The sequence below is a fragment of the Rhineura floridana genome, chromosome 12 (assembly GCF_030035675.1).
Source record: "Rhineura floridana isolate rRhiFlo1 chromosome 12, rRhiFlo1.hap2, whole genome shotgun sequence".
Classification (NCBI taxonomy): Eukaryota; Metazoa; Chordata; class Lepidosauria; order Squamata; family Rhineuridae; genus Rhineura; species Rhineura floridana.
This window is the reverse complement of record NC_084491.1, coordinates 16,420,162-16,436,039: the sequence shown is the minus strand read 5'-3', so window position 1 is coordinate 16,436,039 and position 15,878 is coordinate 16,420,162. Positions and strand designations below refer to the sequence as shown.

The following is a 15,878-nucleotide window of genomic DNA, read 5'->3' as shown; positions in this document are numbered from 1 at the left end:
CATTCCGTGCCCTCTGACCCCCCCCCCGAAAGTCAGAATCCCTCAGGAGCTTCGGACGCAGGAGTCTCTATCTTTCTCCTTTCCCGAAAGACAGCTCGTTTACACTCCAGGACAGATCTGGTCCAGTGATCTCACTCAACCGGTCTTTCTTAGGCAGCAATTCTAAACAAACTTGCTCCGAAGGCATCCTCTGACTCTGAGTTCAACAGGACTCGCGCCTTCCAAGTACACATAGAACTGCAGCCTCACAGTGTTTGACTTGCATCCGCGCCATGCATTTAAAGCACACGTTTTTCCCCAAAGAATCCTGGGAATCTAATTCCCCCCCGCAGAGCTACAATTCCCAGCACCCTTAAACTACAATTCCCAAGATTCTTTGGGGGAAGCCATATGCTTTAAATGTGTGCTAAATGTGCTTTAAATGCATTGCATGGATGTGACACGATCACACCCTTTCCAGCGCAAACCTAGGCGTATCTACTCAGGAATAAGTCCGGCTGAGTTCACTGGGACTCGATCTCAAACAAGCGTGTATACGATTTGCAGCCTTACTTCTGTTTGGGGAGGGAATGTATCCTCATTACAATGGAGCGAGAACTGGTTATATATATATATATCTCCTGCACAGAGGTTATCAATGAAGTTTGATATGCCTGTTTTGTGCTTCAGCAGAGAGCCAGGATTTTGAAAATAAAGATGAAATTGTCTTACCGGGCTGGGGTGCTGAGATTCAGTTGCGGCTAAATCTGTTACTCCAGGAGACGTTTCACTGAAATACATGCAAGAAGCTACACAAATGCTGCAGCCTTTGATGCAGCGGCAATGTATTTTCCCGACCCCCATTTGCTCCCTAGTAGTCCCGTTGCTCTGAAGGAAATGGCTTTTGTCACTCACAAGGTTGGCCGATTGCTAGGAGAGCGTTACCCCTTCGATCCGATTTACTTAGAAGCACCGTTCATTTCAATGGAACTGAACGTCGCAGCAAATATGCGGAAGGCTCGCGGAGGGTTGAAAACGAAATAAGTGTCTCTGCATTGAAAAGGAAGGCCCTCTTGACATTGGTAGATTTTTTGGGGCCAGCTGTAAGGTCTTGTTTAAACACATTGATAGAGGACCCATGGGTTGGAGACTTTTCAGGCCCCCTTCTCGACTGACAAGGGAAGTTCTCCTGCGCAAGCCCCAACGAAAAGAAGGAGCACCGCTCAACAGGGACGGGCAGCTCCCATTCATTCCCTGCGACCTTGCGCAGGAGAAATCAGGGGGGATTTCCCCAAGGTTCTCTAACAACACAGAAAGGACAAATTGCCCTAGATTTTTATTGTTAAATTTGCTTTTTTAAAACGACAACAAATTCCTTAAAAACAGAAGCAGAATCTCGTATTTATTTAGGGGAGAGCTCTCTCAGTTCCTCCTATAAGATCTATTACGAGAAGCGTATAAAGGAGTTTAGGGAGGGAGGCAAATGCTAAGTATTTGTGCACAAGGGTGGTTAAAATTTATTAGGTCATCTAGCACCAGATCCGTCATGAATATGGACAGAATAATTTAGAAGTCACCCTTTCTTTTCCCTGCCCCTCCTCATCAGATCTCAGCAAAAGCCAATCCACCACACACACTCACTTCCCGAAGCCTATTCATAAAAAGAGTTTTAAGCTGCCCTTTTGTGTGCGTGCGAGGGTCAATTGTTTTGTTTTTGCTTGTTACAAAACGCAACTAAATACGAATGAAAGCGCAACCGATCTTACGACAGAAATGTAAATCTAAGTTTTAAAAATGTAGGCTAATTCTAGGATTTGGGTGGGAAGAAGGAGCTCCACATTACCTTGGCGAGAGGGGGTGGGAGTTTCAGAGGGGAGCTGTGCATAATGAGGCAAGGCAATCCAGGCTCTGTCGCTTTAACTGGGGAACATCTGATTCCCTCATCTGGCAGATGGTCTCGGAGTCCAGATTTGCATTCATTGTCTTGAAATCTGTTTTCGCGTCGGTGTTATATAGATTTCAGGGGCAAATCTATACCCCAGATCGCAGTACAAAAGGAACAGGGGGGTGGGGGGGGAGGTAAATGACACCAAAGCCGTCTTAATTTATGTAGAGATGGGCTATTCTTTCCTGTGAAACGAACGTGGGTGGATGGAAACGACGGCAACACTGGGTCAAGACGTTTTGTATGTTTCATTACTACAAAGTTGTGTGTGTATGTGCGCGCGTGTCTGTATATGTATCTCTGAGTATGTACATATTTTTATATATGAGAGACTAGGGCTCTCATCCTATGTTATACATGACAAGAGCACTAGAATCTTATACACGCTTATTTGGGAGTAAGTCCTTTTAAAAGCAGTGGCTTGCTTCTGAGTAGACATAGGATCGGGCTGCAAAGGGCTTTAAAAAGAAAAAAAATCTCGGTTTGTTGATCTGAGAAGTGGGAGTTGGTGTTTGTGCAGATTCCACGGGATGCATACATACAGATCCCGCGAGCAGTGAAGTTTTTGGAAGATGGGTCGGGAGGTATGTCTGTATCACCTCTTCATCCCTCCCCCCCCCGCGCCTCCCCCCCAACTCCCACTTCCTAGAGTCTAGGACCCAGACCAATAAATTGAGAATTTAAAAAGTATTTCGCTAGCCGATCTTATGCATATCTCCTCAGAAGTGAGCCCCTGTTTTCCAAGGAAGTTACTCCCCAGGAAGTGTGCTTAAGATGATAGGCTTCTTTTACCACTCCCGGCGCCCAGCTCTTAGGCATAAAGCATTGCTGTGATCTCTTCCCCCTCACCTTCCTTCCTAACGTGTGAACGATATATAAAACAAAATAACATATGAAATGAAACGGGGGGTGGATCGGGCTGACGCTCGGCTGAATAAGATTAGTATTTGCAGCCGAAGCTGCGAAGAAAATCGGCCTCGGTCCTCATCCTTTAGATCTGTTACAGGTTAACAAACCCAAATACAAAGTATTTGGTAAGTAACTTATTCAACACCCTTAGAAAGCTGCCTCGCCTTGTTTACATCTCGCTCCGCCCACTCGTGTTTTTTTTTAATTCACCCGTTGTTGACACCAGCAGTAGCCTCAGCTCGCGTGTATCAGTTTTGAGAAAAAGTCTCCCTTCCTCCTCCAATGGGACGAGACTATGCAAATAGCGGCGCCTTATTTGGACGCGCGCTCCTCCCCTTTCCCTAGGACGTTCTCTTCCATCGCTGTAACCCATTCATGGTGAGCTGGGCACGGAAAAACCAGCCGCGGGTTTGCTTCGGCTTAGGGCGTAATCAGACTCTCTTGAGCTGCGTTTCGTCCTTTTCTTTTCAACGTTGATCCCTGGGTTCTTTCTTTTCTTTTTCTCCCCTCCCCTTTCCTCTCTCTCTCTCCCCCCTCCTCTCTTTCCTCGTGGATTAGGCAGCCGTCAGTTCCGTCCTCGTGTCTCCGCCAAGCAGGTGATCCTTGAGACAGCACAAGGACGGCGCTGGGATGCGTTTTCCTCTCCAGCGGTTCTTACTCAGAGGATGATCTCCACCATCGGAAAAGGCAGATCAGCGCAACAACTTTGATTTGCAAGAAGTGTCAGGGGGGCGGGAAAAAACACCAACCTCTCCCCCAAGGAAAACGCAACAGCCCGCAATTTTTATTTGTCAAGAGTTTAAAAAACAACCACCAGGTCCTCTTTTAAAGGCCGAAGGGGCTCGTTGAAGGCGAACTTCCTTGGAATGTTGCGCGTGTCCTTGTTGTGAAGTTTCAGCTTTGTCCAGAAAAGAAGAAAGAAAGAAAAAAATCGTTGGTTTGTGTTTTTGGAATAAACTTTTTAAATGTTTGGGATCCAAGATACGTTAGGAAGAGGACCCCTCCTGAAAGACAAGGTGCTGGGATCGGAGATGGATCCTGTCCGGTCCTGGGTGAGGAATGTTGGCGTGGTCGATGCCAACGTCGCCGCTCAAAGGTAAGTGGACCAAATCTCCACGGGGACACTCGATCCGCGTAACGTTCTTGTGAAGATCCAGGAGATCCCAGGTTACGTATTTACCTTTTGCACGCAGCCAGAATAACCAGGACCAGCTGGAAAGGACCGAACATCCTTCAACGCGATGGTGTTCCACTGGTGGGGGCAGAATCAGTGTATTTGTGTGTGTGCGTGAAATCCGAGTGATGCCTACACGGTTCAGGAGGACTTGCTCCCAAGTAAGCCTTAGGCTGCCCTCTTTCCTGGAAGGAAGTCTCAATGAACTCCGGGCGACCTCCTTCCGAGTAAGACAGCGCTAGGATGGCTCAGTACATCTATCTCCCACACAGACACACACATTTAAAGGACCGGCATCGCGGGACATGCCAGAGGGAGGCTGTCTGGGCCTTGAGCCCTTGCTTGTGCAGTGTATATGCTTTGTGATGGAGTTAGGTAATTGTAGGCTGTAATCTTACTAACCTTCCCCCCCCCCCCCGCAGATGGCTAGGATGCCGCATCTTCGCAAGGCCTTTCCGCCGGCGGAGAGGAGAACGGGTAGATCCCCCGCCCTGATCTTCTCCGGCCCCACTTCAGATCGCTCTGCCCCACTCTTGACTGAAGGGCCTAATGCCGCCCCCCCCCCCGACTTTAGCTGGTCATGTGCATTGCTTCACTTTACTTCAGTGGGGGTGAGCCAGCCCTGCTGCAGAGTGGGGCCCTAGACCTCTGTCCCCAAAGCCCGGCCCTGAGGGCGCAGCTCTTGATAGACACTGTTACCTTTGGAGTAAGCCGTATTGATCTCAATGGGATGAGGACTGCATTGCTATTAAGCAGTTCCTCAGAAATCAACTTTGGGCGTGAAGGCCTGCAGAATGCAAGAACTAGCAAGTATTAGTATGGAGCATCTTCCCTTAGGCTGTCTCAGCCTGGCGCTCCGTGATTCAGTTCAAAACAAACAAATCTCTCTCTTCTCCCCCCCTTCACGCCACATTTTCACTTTGGAGAGAGATGGGCGCTTAACACCATAGTTTACGGCGCAAATCGAATCATGTCGACTCAGAAGTAAGCCCTACTGAATTCAGCGGGGCTTGCTCCCAAGTAATGGGGGTTAGGCTTGCAGTCGGAAGTGTAGGTCTTGGAAGCTTGTAAGCAAATCTGACAACCTGATCTGCAAAATCTAGCAATAATCTGCGTTGAGCCGAAGTGACTTGGGTTTAAAGACAGCAGGGCTGCGATCCTAAATATACTTTCTAAGGATTTATGGCTGCAATCTTAACCCCACTTATCTGGGAGTAAGCCCTCATTGAATTAACCAGTACTTAACCTCTGCATAGACAGGGTGAGGATTGCGCTGCAAGTCTAAAGTGAAATCTGTGGGATTTACTCTGGAGTAAACAGGTTTAAGATCGGGCTGCCCCGTCCGGCACTGTAAATATATTTACTAGGCAGGAAATGTCATTCAGGTCAATGGAGTTAACATGGAATTGTGATCGTGGTGTAAGGTCTTAGAACGGACTTACTCTGACTTGAAAGAAACTCCGCTTAAAAAATAATATATATATGCCGACCGGAATTTTAAAGCAATCTTTGTCCTAAGCAGCACTGATCTCGCTAGCAACCCGCAAACTCCATGGAAGGGAGACCCAACGTGACTTTTACTTCCGAGTCATAAACAAACGGAGTCAGAAACCGAGCGATCCCAAATGCTCTAGATCTGAAAAAAAGATCCACTGAAAGAAATATGGGGGTGGGAAAGAGAATATCATTAAAGGCCAGGCTTTAAAGGAGTCGCGGACCCTTCGGGGCTATAGCAGTTTCTCGGCCCCCAAAAGCTTAACTAAAGGAGGATGAAGCCCGAAGCGCTCCCGAAATAGAAAGTCGCAGGACCAAACTCCGTCAGAGTCCGCTCTGCAGCGCTTTAATCGGCCAGCTGTGCCCAGACTACTAATATATATCTCCTAGCCCAAATCGAAAGAGGGTTTATTCAGAATTAATTTCCACTGTGCTCCATGGGACTTCGTGGCAAGAATGCTCGAGGATGGCAGCCGGAGGAAGATCCAAAGCTCCTGTCCAAAAGCGAAAACCGGCCCCTGTGGCTCCTTTTGAGGGATTTCTGCATTAAGAATGCGGGCATCACTTCCTAATTCAGTGCGGTAGATTCGCTTTCCAACAAGGGCTGGAGAGGAGGGAAATCAGCATCCCGATCCTCGCAACATGTCCTCGCAAGTAAGTTTCAGCGATGCCCGCTCCTAAGTAAGGCAACGACTCGAAGCGCGCCGAGACCTTTTTGTCTGTATTGAGTTGCAGTTCTCGCAGTTCTGAAATTGACCAGACTCTCATTCAAACCGAGGTCGCTGGAAATAGGACCCGCTGAGCCCAGTCCGTCTGGGTAGGAATGGCGTGTCTGCGGATGATTTTTCAGCTGCAAACCGATGCGCGCATTCTTGACAGGACAGCCCCTCTTGAGTTGCTCCTTGAGCTTGTCAGGGCCAGTCGGCACCATTGCAGCTTTTGCTGGGGAGGAGTTTCTTTCCTGTCCTAAATTCACAATCCCTTTAGAGGCACCGGGAATTTGTCGAGGAGAAAATTAGAGAGGGAAAGGCCTCTGCTGGACTCTGGGGGGGTGGAGACGGAATTTGTCTTCCTGGGCCGGGGAGTGGATCTTTCCGGCTGGAGAAGGGGCTGAATTGGAACAGAGAAAGAATTGAGTCTACCCTTCAAGAGAGCGAAAATAAACATCCATCTTCTCTCTAGGGCCGGCCGCCTCCCTCCTCCTGTGAAGAAAGCGGCAGGATCGGCTTTTGCTGGGGGATGCTTTCTCCCCTCTGATTGTCCTAACAGGTGTTCCTTTCCACCTGGAGGCGTAAAAACAAACAACCGCCCCAAACTTTTTAAAGTCTCTTGAGGACATAAAACTATGCCGCGGCAATTCGCGGGCCTTCTTGCCCAGACGGAGTGAACGGAATTCAATGGAAAGATTCAAAAAGCGAGATGGGACTTAAAACGCCTGGGCGACGCTCTCAGATGCCCGTTTCGTTAGAAGCAACTCCCATGAAACTCCCTGGGACTGACTCCCGAGAAAACCAGTTTAGGACTGCAGCTTTAGCTGGAAAGGAGGGAAATTTTTTGGATCTTCAAACAGTCTAAGCGTCCCCCCCCCTCCTTTTCTCAGCGATGTGACAGAGCTAGCTGGGGGAAATTCAGGGATTTAATCCAAAATTAAAACTTGGTCCTAAATATATGTTTGGAAAGTTATGTAATTTGTCTATCCCCCCCCCACCGCCCGCGTTTGCTACCAAGGAATAAACTCTCTGCCTCGATCCTAAACCAACTTCCTAGGCCAAGGTGTTTACTGAGAAATAAGCCCCATTGAATCTAATGGGACTTATCCCTAGGTAAGTGGGGTTGCAATCTTAGAATCCTGTGACTCCTCAACGGGTAAGACTGCGGGCGTGCTGAGGCGGCGGTGCTATACCTCGACCTGCGAGTAAATCCCATTAAATCAATGGGACTGAGGAGACAAAGTCTAGGATCGCGACGTGAATACGGGAGTAAGTCTCGCAGGGATCCGTGGAGCTTACCTCAAAGTAAGTTTTTATGAGATAGGGCAGGAGATTTCAGCAGGTCCTGTTCCAAAGTCAGTCCCAAACCTACCGATCTTATTCACATTTAAAAAGGAGAGCAAGGGATACTTTAAGCCAGTGGGGTTTACTCCTGAATATATGCATCCAAGCTGGGCAAGGAGAACAAGGCTGTGAGGGGGGGGAAGCAGGCGAGCCAAAGATACGATCCTATGCAAACTTAACTTTGAAACAAGCCCCAAAGAAGTCGGCGGACCTTACCTCGAGCAGAGGCATCCACTCAGACTGGAAAGGAGTTCTGGAGAAGACGAAGGCCCGCTGTAGCTTCCACCTGACTGAACCCGGGAGGGGCTTTCTCATATTTACTTCACTGTGAAATCTTCACTGGTCCGTGAGACGCCGATCTTCCAAGCGTTGCCTCTGGAACCAGTCCGATGGATTTGGCTTGGCTTGGCAGACTCATTCCTTCCGATGTCACTTCTCTCGAAAGCAGCGAACGGTATGGGAATAGTGTCAGTTGCTCTCTTCCTAACTCGCAGACTGAACCCCCCCTGGTTTTTACCTCCCACAACTCTACCCAGAATAGCTTCAAGGTCCGCTGAAAGCCTTGGGACTTGCTTTTCGCAGTAAGTGCGTCGAGAGGATATGGGCTCCGGGAGGACTCTTTTAGGCGGCAGAGCCCTGTACACTAACCTGGAAGTAAGGTTCACTGAACTTAAGTTCCGAACACCCAGCACAGGATTTCATTGGTAACTGGTAAACTGCACATCGTGCAATGGACATGCTCGACGTTTCAAGCGAGCTCTTCCTTTTGGGGTTTCTCCGAAAAAAATCCGTGGACTTTTCCGGTCCAGTGCAACATAGTTTCCCCACATTCAGTGTGCTTCGAATCGGGGATAGCCATATGGAGGGGAAAGGGAACCCCTGGCATTGATCACTCTTCATTGATCCAAATTTGGTTCCTGACGGGAAGAGCGCGGAAGTCGATTCGCGTGTGCCTTTTGAGAGGAGAGCTCCGGAGCTCCTGGGATCAGCAACTTAAAAGTAGACCCGTGAGACGGAGGCGTCTAGCGTTAGGGAGCTGGATCGGGTCTAAAGGGGGACCCGCGATCGCTGGGAGTGCTTCAGAGTCTGCTTTTCTGCTCTGGAATATTTCTCATTGACTTCAATGGGCCTTACTCGCAAGTAAGACAAGGCTGTTATGAGGGGAAACCAACGGATCGGCATAAATGAAACTGATTCTGAGATTTTTCCATCCTGTTTTTACCTCTAGATCCGGAGCTTCCACTAAGTTATTGAGAAAGCAGGATCTTTGTTGTTGTTGTAATAGTAATAATAATAAACAATCGGCACAATTCCTCTCCGAGTGCCCCAAGAATCGTGACCTACCTACCCTCCTCCAGCTTTTCCTAAACTAATTATTGTTTAACCATAGCAAATGTTTCCTGGTCAGGGTTAGCGCAGATAAGGATCAAAGACAACGAGGGGGCGGTCCGGTCCATGCAATAGGTTTTCTTTGTTGGTGTGGGGGAGGCACAGTTAAAGATGAGCAAAGCGGAAACCGCTTGGTTCATGATAATTATAGCTTATTTGAAGTTTGCCATATATGTGTGTGTTTGTATGTGTATCTCTCTCTCTATATATATGTTTTACAATTCTAAAATATTGCAGAAGGATATCCTGCCCCAGGGATGGGAAAAGAAAATTTGTTGGCCAGTCTGAGGCTATCAGTGCTAGAATGTGAGAGAGGGGATTCTAGCAGGTGAATCCTTGGCAAGGTCTCCCGCTCCTGATTGCGGCTTTTCTTTTTTTCTGCCTTGTTTACCTGCGCTGTTCAAGAAGCTCTCAAGGTCTGATCGACCCCTTCTGCATCCATTACAAAACCAAAACAAGTCTTGTGACACCTTAAAAAACACTAAAAATCTACTGTGACAGAAACGTTTGTGGACTACAGTCCCCCCTCTTTTTCTTTTTGCGTGCCGGCGACTGTCTGCTTCAGTTGTGAGATGCATCTTAACTGTAAACAGGGGGACTAAAATAATTTGGAATACAAGAGGAACTCGGTGTGTGTGTGTGAGAGAGAGAGACTTCCCACGGAGGAGGAAATAATTCCTGCACTGGATGAAACGGATTTTAGCTTTCTGCCACAAGAAATCTGTTAGGCTGCAATCCAGTACTCACTTACCAGGGGGTACGTCCCATTGAACACAATGGAACTTACTTCTGAGTAGACATGTATTGGATTGCAGCCTTAGTTTGTAAAGAGCCACAAGACTCGTTTGCACCTGAAAGTTTGCTGAAGAGGACTAACAGCCCAATCCGATCCATGTTTGGCTAAGAACCTCGCAGTGTAATCCTGTGCATGTTTGCTGTTGGCATAGGATCGCACTGAGGCAGGGCTAGTCTATGTGCGCAAGCGTTTGCTTATTCATTCCGCCTCTTTCTCTTCTTCTTTCTTTCCTTCCACAGCGGCGTCGCTCTGTCGCGAGCCCACTTTGAAAAGCAGCCCCCTTCCAACTTGAGGAAGTCTAATTTCTTCCACTTCGTCTTGGCACTTTACGACAGACAAGGGCAGCCTGTGGAGATCGAGCGGACGGCATTCGTGGACTTCGTGGAAAACGACAAAGTAAGGCTTCCTTTTGGCTCTCTTCCCCACTCCGCCCCACTTGTCCCTTGCTTTCGCCCCACCGCGGGCTTGCACACGCCGATCCTAAGCATTTAGAGCAATCCCGTCAAAATTACCCCCCCCTTATGATGCTACCGACTCCTAAGAAAACGATGTATAGGAACTGGGGCTTGTTAAATATCACCGGGCTGCACACTCAGACACCCTTTTCAAATTGCACTTTTTTTAAAAAAAAAAGCAGCTCCTGCTAGTTTCTGGGAATTTCATTTCCCTGGCAAGGGTTAACATATTAGTTTCTCCTTGGACTCCAAAAGGCACAACAATCCCACCACCAGGAAGTTCTCCTGCGCAAAGACCCGACCGAAATGACTTAGAGCCCTGCAATTTCCACCCCCGCTGGAGAACTTCAGAGGATGTTTGCGTCAATTTCACTTTTGCCACGCCTTGAAATTCCCCCTCAACTGGGCGAGATTCGATCAGAACTAAGCACTTTTGCAGCACCAGTATAAGCACGTTTGCTTAGAAGGGATCCACCGGGCTTACTTCCTTCTAAGCGAGCTTAAGTATTACAGCCTTCACTCAACTCCTGACGGGCTTAGAAGTGCTTAACTTTGCCGGAATTGGTGCTCTCCGCAAAATGGAGGGAGGCGGGGAGAAAAAATGGAGTGGGAATATATGCTGAAAAGTAAGGTTATGCGTTTTGTCTGTTTTGCTGCTGTTTTGCCACCTGTAAGTTTCTTTTCACCCCCTCCCCCCAAAAAGATAAATGAAATGAGTTATAATATTAACTGATGATCCAGTTTGGTCCAGTAGATGGCTGGTATAATGACGGTTAAATGAGATCTCAGTCCTTCTACCTTCCCAGTGCAACTCTCTGGGTCCCTCTTCCCCCTTCTCCGTTTATATCAGGGTGTTTCCAGGTCAAGTACTAGGCAGGCTTTTTAAGACTGAGAGTAACCCTAAAATCACTCTCTCCAAAGCCCAACTTCTAGTATCACCGGTTCAGGAGAAAAGGGCTGTGGCTTAATTAGACTCCCTCACCGCCACCACCCTAGTGGGACCAAACCAAATAGCCAGAGGGTCGATCTGTTTGCAGGATTATTGGCCTGAAATTGGCACACACAATTTTAGAGGAGTGCCTTGGGCCTGGATTCAGCATAAGCTGGAAACGTTGGCACAGTTCTCCAGAGGGCAACCTCATCATCAGTCCGCTCTCCTTTAGCAGCACTAAAAGAGTGTGTGCAAACACAAATCCTGTGCACTTCTCCCTGGGAGTGACTTCCGAGTAAACCACGGATCAAACCCACTTGCACAAGGAGAAAATTAAGTGAAACTCTTTTCTGCCACCCCAGGTTGCAATCCTATTTACTTGGGACTACATTATAGCACATTCTTTATCTCCACCCTCACTCCACCCCACACCCCACACCCAATCCTGGGAACTGTAGTTTGTTAAGGATGGTGGGAATTGTAGCTCTGTGAGGCTCAGCAGAACTCAGTGGGACTGACTTCTGTCTAAACAAACTATGATATTGGGCTGAGAATCCATCAATCCCCTTTTGAATCACTTTTTTCTTTCCTGACAGGAACAAGGCAACGAGAAAACCAATAATGGGACCCACTACAAACTGCAGCTTCTTTACAGCAATGGTGAGTCATCTCCCTATATTCCCCCATACACACCTTTCCAAGGCCTACAGAAAAAGTGATCAAACTATTTGGGGAGTTCCTGTGCTAGAGGGTTAATGTCTCTATTAAACTGAGATCAGAGAATGTACCACTCCCATCTCAAGTTGAAGATGGTTTGAAAGACAGATGGCTTTCAGTTGGAAAGAGAGATGGCTGATTCTGGCTATGCAGTTTGCTCCCTAATTCTCCCTCTGGTAATTAGGTCTGACAGGGCTTCCTAATGGTTTCAAAAGCCTCTCAAACCTGTTTGACCAGAAAAGGTAACATGGGATAAAAGACAGGTGCATGTATTCTATGGGGAAAGTGCCTCTTTTAAATCACTTCTAAACCACAAAGACACAAATAAAATTATGATCTCCAATAAATAGGTTTGGAAGTTTCTCTCTCTCTCTTTAAAAACCCCCAAACCTTTTTGATCTGAAACAGCAACAGGATGAAAAGAGAGATGCTGTACACCATGAAAAAAGCACCTCTCTTAATTCAGTTTTGATACCCATTTTAAATACAACCAAACCCCAAAACTTGTCCATACTTGCCCTCTCCTCTTGAAGACAGGAATTCTTGTAGGAAGGATATGTGCTTATGTCTCAGTAACTTAGGCTGCAATACTTACCTAGGAGTAAGCCCCACTCTTACTCAATAGGACTTGCTTCTGAGTAGATATAGTTAGAATTATGCTGTTAGCTTATTGCCTTTCAGTGTGCATTGTAAGCCTTCGGGGCAGGTCTTCACTATTTTTTTTATTCTGTACAGTGTTTGACACAATGCTTGCACTGATGAAATTTTGAAGTAAGTTTTCATCTACCTAGCTATCTACCTGCCTAAAAAATGGAGATAGTATTTGTTGATCTGGGGGAAATTCCTAAAGAACAATGGAAATGTAATGTTAGATCAATGAAATATCATAGAGCAAAGGGCAATGGAAATATCATACAGCAATGCGCAAAACCCACTTTGGGTGGAGGGGGAGTGTTGATGGGTGAGCATGCTTGGGGCAATTGCCCCCTCCTTTCCCCCCTTTAGAGCTAGTAGGAAGAAGAGTTTGGGTGAATTCAAAGGCTTGCTTACTACTTTGTGACCTTCGAATTGCTCCTCATCGAGGTATGCTTCTATCGCGGCTTTTCGATTTGAGCAGATGTGATGAATAAGGGAGGGAAGAATGAACACTAGCGAAGCGCTGAAATCTGTCCTGTGGTTTCTTGAAAGTTTTTTTCCTCTGGGAAAGAAGCTTTCATTTTTCTGCCTGATTCCCAGGGAACGCTAGAATGTTGGCTGGTGCAGGATGTTGAGCTTACTTTATTGTTGTGAGGTGGCCAAGGGTGCTGTATGTATTTTTCCTTCCAGCAAACCTTTTTCCAGCACTCTGCAGCCTCCCCGGCTGCCTGCACTTCCTGATTTGGAAAAGCCTCATGGGAGGCGTTACCCAGTGATGTTTTCTCCTGGGCTTTATTTGAACCTGTGGGAAGCTAGGAAAGCTGCAGAGGGCAGACAGATGGCAAGGTGATTTGTAGAATTAAAGAAATGCCACTCACACCCCTTGGCCACCTCGGAAAAGTTAAGCAAGCAGGACAAAAAGCCTTGAATTTCACTCATTAGAAATTTCTTTCAAATTTGCTCTCCCCTTTAATAATTTTCAAATGCAGTTTCTTTTCCCATTAATTGATGGAGAATGGCCAAGGAGGGGGGATGCAGGTGAAATGTTCAGCACAACACTAATGAATATACCAGCCTGGAGCAGTAATCTAGGCCAATGCTCTTCAGCCTTGGGTCCCCAGATGTTGTTGGACTACAACTCCCAACTGCCCCAGCCAATTTAGTCCATGGCCAAGGTTGATGGGAGTTGTAGTCTAACAACATCTGGGGCCTCAAGGCTGAAGAACAGTGATCTAGATGCAGCTGGTTGGGCTGGAGGTGGGATACAGTGAGGAGATGACAGGGAGGGCTTTTGTGGGGAACTTGAGGCCCTCCAGTTGCTGTTGGGCTCAGACTCCCATCAGCCCCAGCTAGCATGGCCAATGGCGATGGGAGCTGTAGTCTAGCAGCATCAGGAGGGCCACAGGTCCCCCGCTTCTGGCTGAATGGGGTGGGGAACTAATCCTTTGGAAAGGTCTTGTTTTTATCCTCCTCCTATTGCTTTCTTCATGTTCCCTGTAGGTGTCAGAACTGAACAAGATCTCTTTGTTAGACTCATTGACTCAGTCACAAAACAGGTAAGAGTAGCAGATTCTCTACCTCCACCTTTCATTTTGTTCTTGCCCTTTAACCTCCCTGCCCATCTGGGTTTCTTCTTGAGTATCCTAATCAAGTTTTCTGTTTTCAGCGAGGCTTTTTGATGCTGTGTGTAAAATAACTTTCTATATGCTTTGCAATGATTAGGTTTCTCACTTTCTAGTTTTAACTCATTCATTAGTATTAGTATTAGTAGTTAATAATAATAATAAATTGATTAAAAACCAACTCTCAGTACTTCTCCACATTTTTATAGCCTATCACCTATGAAGGACAGAACAAGAATCCAGAAATGTGCAGAGTTCTGCTCACCCATGAAGTTATGTGCAGGTAAGCCAGCTTCAGTTATTTATGTGTATAACGGCATATGATACAGCCACCTTGCTGAAGTTAAGCAGTCTGGTCAGTGCTTAGATGGATGACTGCCTCATGTATCCTACTATAAGTTTCATGGTGGAAGAAAAACAGTATATAAATGTATCACAGTAAAGTAACATTTTTCATTGGTGTGATGGGTTATTTGCACAACAAAAGGGATGGAAAAGTGGCATTCTTTTTAGAAAGGTTCTGATCATGTAGCCTAAAATGCTTTTTTAAAATCTTTTGCTCCTTGGTTTAAAACAGAGTTAGGGAACCTGTAGCTCTCCAAATATTGAACAGCAGCTTCCATCATCCGTGAGATTTGCCACAATAGATGGGGCTGATGGGAACTGTAGTCCAACAATATCTGGAAGGCCACAAGTTTCCCATCCTTGGTTTACACTGCTTGGCAACAACTCTTCAGGGTCTCGGACAGGGTCTTCCCCCCAGCCTTATTTGGAGACATTGGGAACTGAATGCAGGATTTCTTCCATACAAACCATTTTCTCTGCCACTCAACATCTATGGCCTGTACTAGGTGTGGGGAGCCTTTGGCCCTTCAGATGTTGCTGAACTACAACTCCCATCATCCCTGGCTATTGGCCATGCTTGCTGGGGCTGATTGGAGTAGTAGTTCAGCAACATCTGGAGGTCCAAAGGTTCCCCACACCTGGACTCGGTGGAAAGTTGTGGAAGTGATCTTTAGTGTCCGGTTGTGCATCTATGAGATCCATGTCAGTTTCAGACTTAGTGAGTGGAAAATGCCATATATATATTCCTCTTGTTGACAATATTTAAATATTTCCTGAAAAATAAGTCAGATTTCTGCTGCTTAGTTCTTTTTGAGTATGCATGTATACACACAGGCTACAATTCTATACCTACTTACTTAGGAGTAAGCCCCATTGAACTCAGTGGAATTTATTTCTGAGTAAACATGTTTAGGATGGCACTGTAATATTATTAGTTGTCTTTACTCTTTGGTATGTCCCTCCCCCCCTTTAACAATGTGTGTGTACAGGTTAGCATGTTATATTTGATGCATGTTATATTTGAGAACAAGTCTTATGAGGAAAGGTTGAAGGAACTTGGCATGTTCAGTCTGGTGAAGAGAAGGCTGAGGGGTGACATGATTGCACTCTTTAAGTACCTGAAGGGCTGTCACATAGAGGAGGGTACAGATTTGTTCTCTGCTGCCCCAGAGGGTAGGACTAGGTCTAATGGTTTTAAGTTGCAGGAGCGTAGATTCAGATTGGACATTAGAAGGAACTTCTTGATAGTAAGGGCAGTTCGGCAATGGAACCGACTGCCTAGGGAGGTGGTGGGATCCCCTTCGCTGGATGTCTTCAAGCAGAGGCTGGACAGCTATCTGCGGGAGATGTTCCAGCTGTGGATTTCCTGCTGTGAGCAGGGGGTTGGACTCGATGGCCTACAAGGCCCCTTCCAACTCTATGATTCTATGCT

At 46.8% G+C, this 15,878-nt stretch overlaps 1 protein-coding gene and 1 long non-coding RNA gene across 7 annotated transcripts in view; one reads left to right on the top strand and one right to left on the bottom strand.

The window, feature by feature from the left end:
- Positions 1-3,192: 3,192 nt before the first annotated feature.
- Positions 3,193-15,878, top strand: part of EBF2 (EBF transcription factor 2) — a 378,097-nt gene continuing 365,411 nt past the window's right edge. For 2 of the 6 annotated variants that reach the window (XM_061592314.1, XM_061592315.1), the window contains exons 1-5: positions 3,193-3,929; positions 9,980-10,136; positions 11,723-11,786; positions 13,980-14,035; positions 14,311-14,384. In XM_061592314.1, coding sequence (XP_061448298.1) covers positions 3,799-3,929; positions 9,980-10,136; positions 11,723-11,786; positions 13,980-14,035; positions 14,311-14,384 — 482 coding nt within the window. In that variant the 5' untranslated portion in view covers positions 3,193-3,798. The other 4 variants (XM_061592317.1, XM_061592318.1, XM_061592316.1 and 1 more) reach the window with 4 other exon arrangements.
- Positions 4,503-8,498, bottom strand: LOC133368287 (uncharacterized). Its single transcript, XR_009758618.1, has 2 exons — positions 7,772-8,498; positions 4,503-6,611 (listed from the first exon to the last, which is right to left on the bottom strand). It is a non-coding gene; the product is annotated as an uncharacterized LOC133368287 (long non-coding RNA).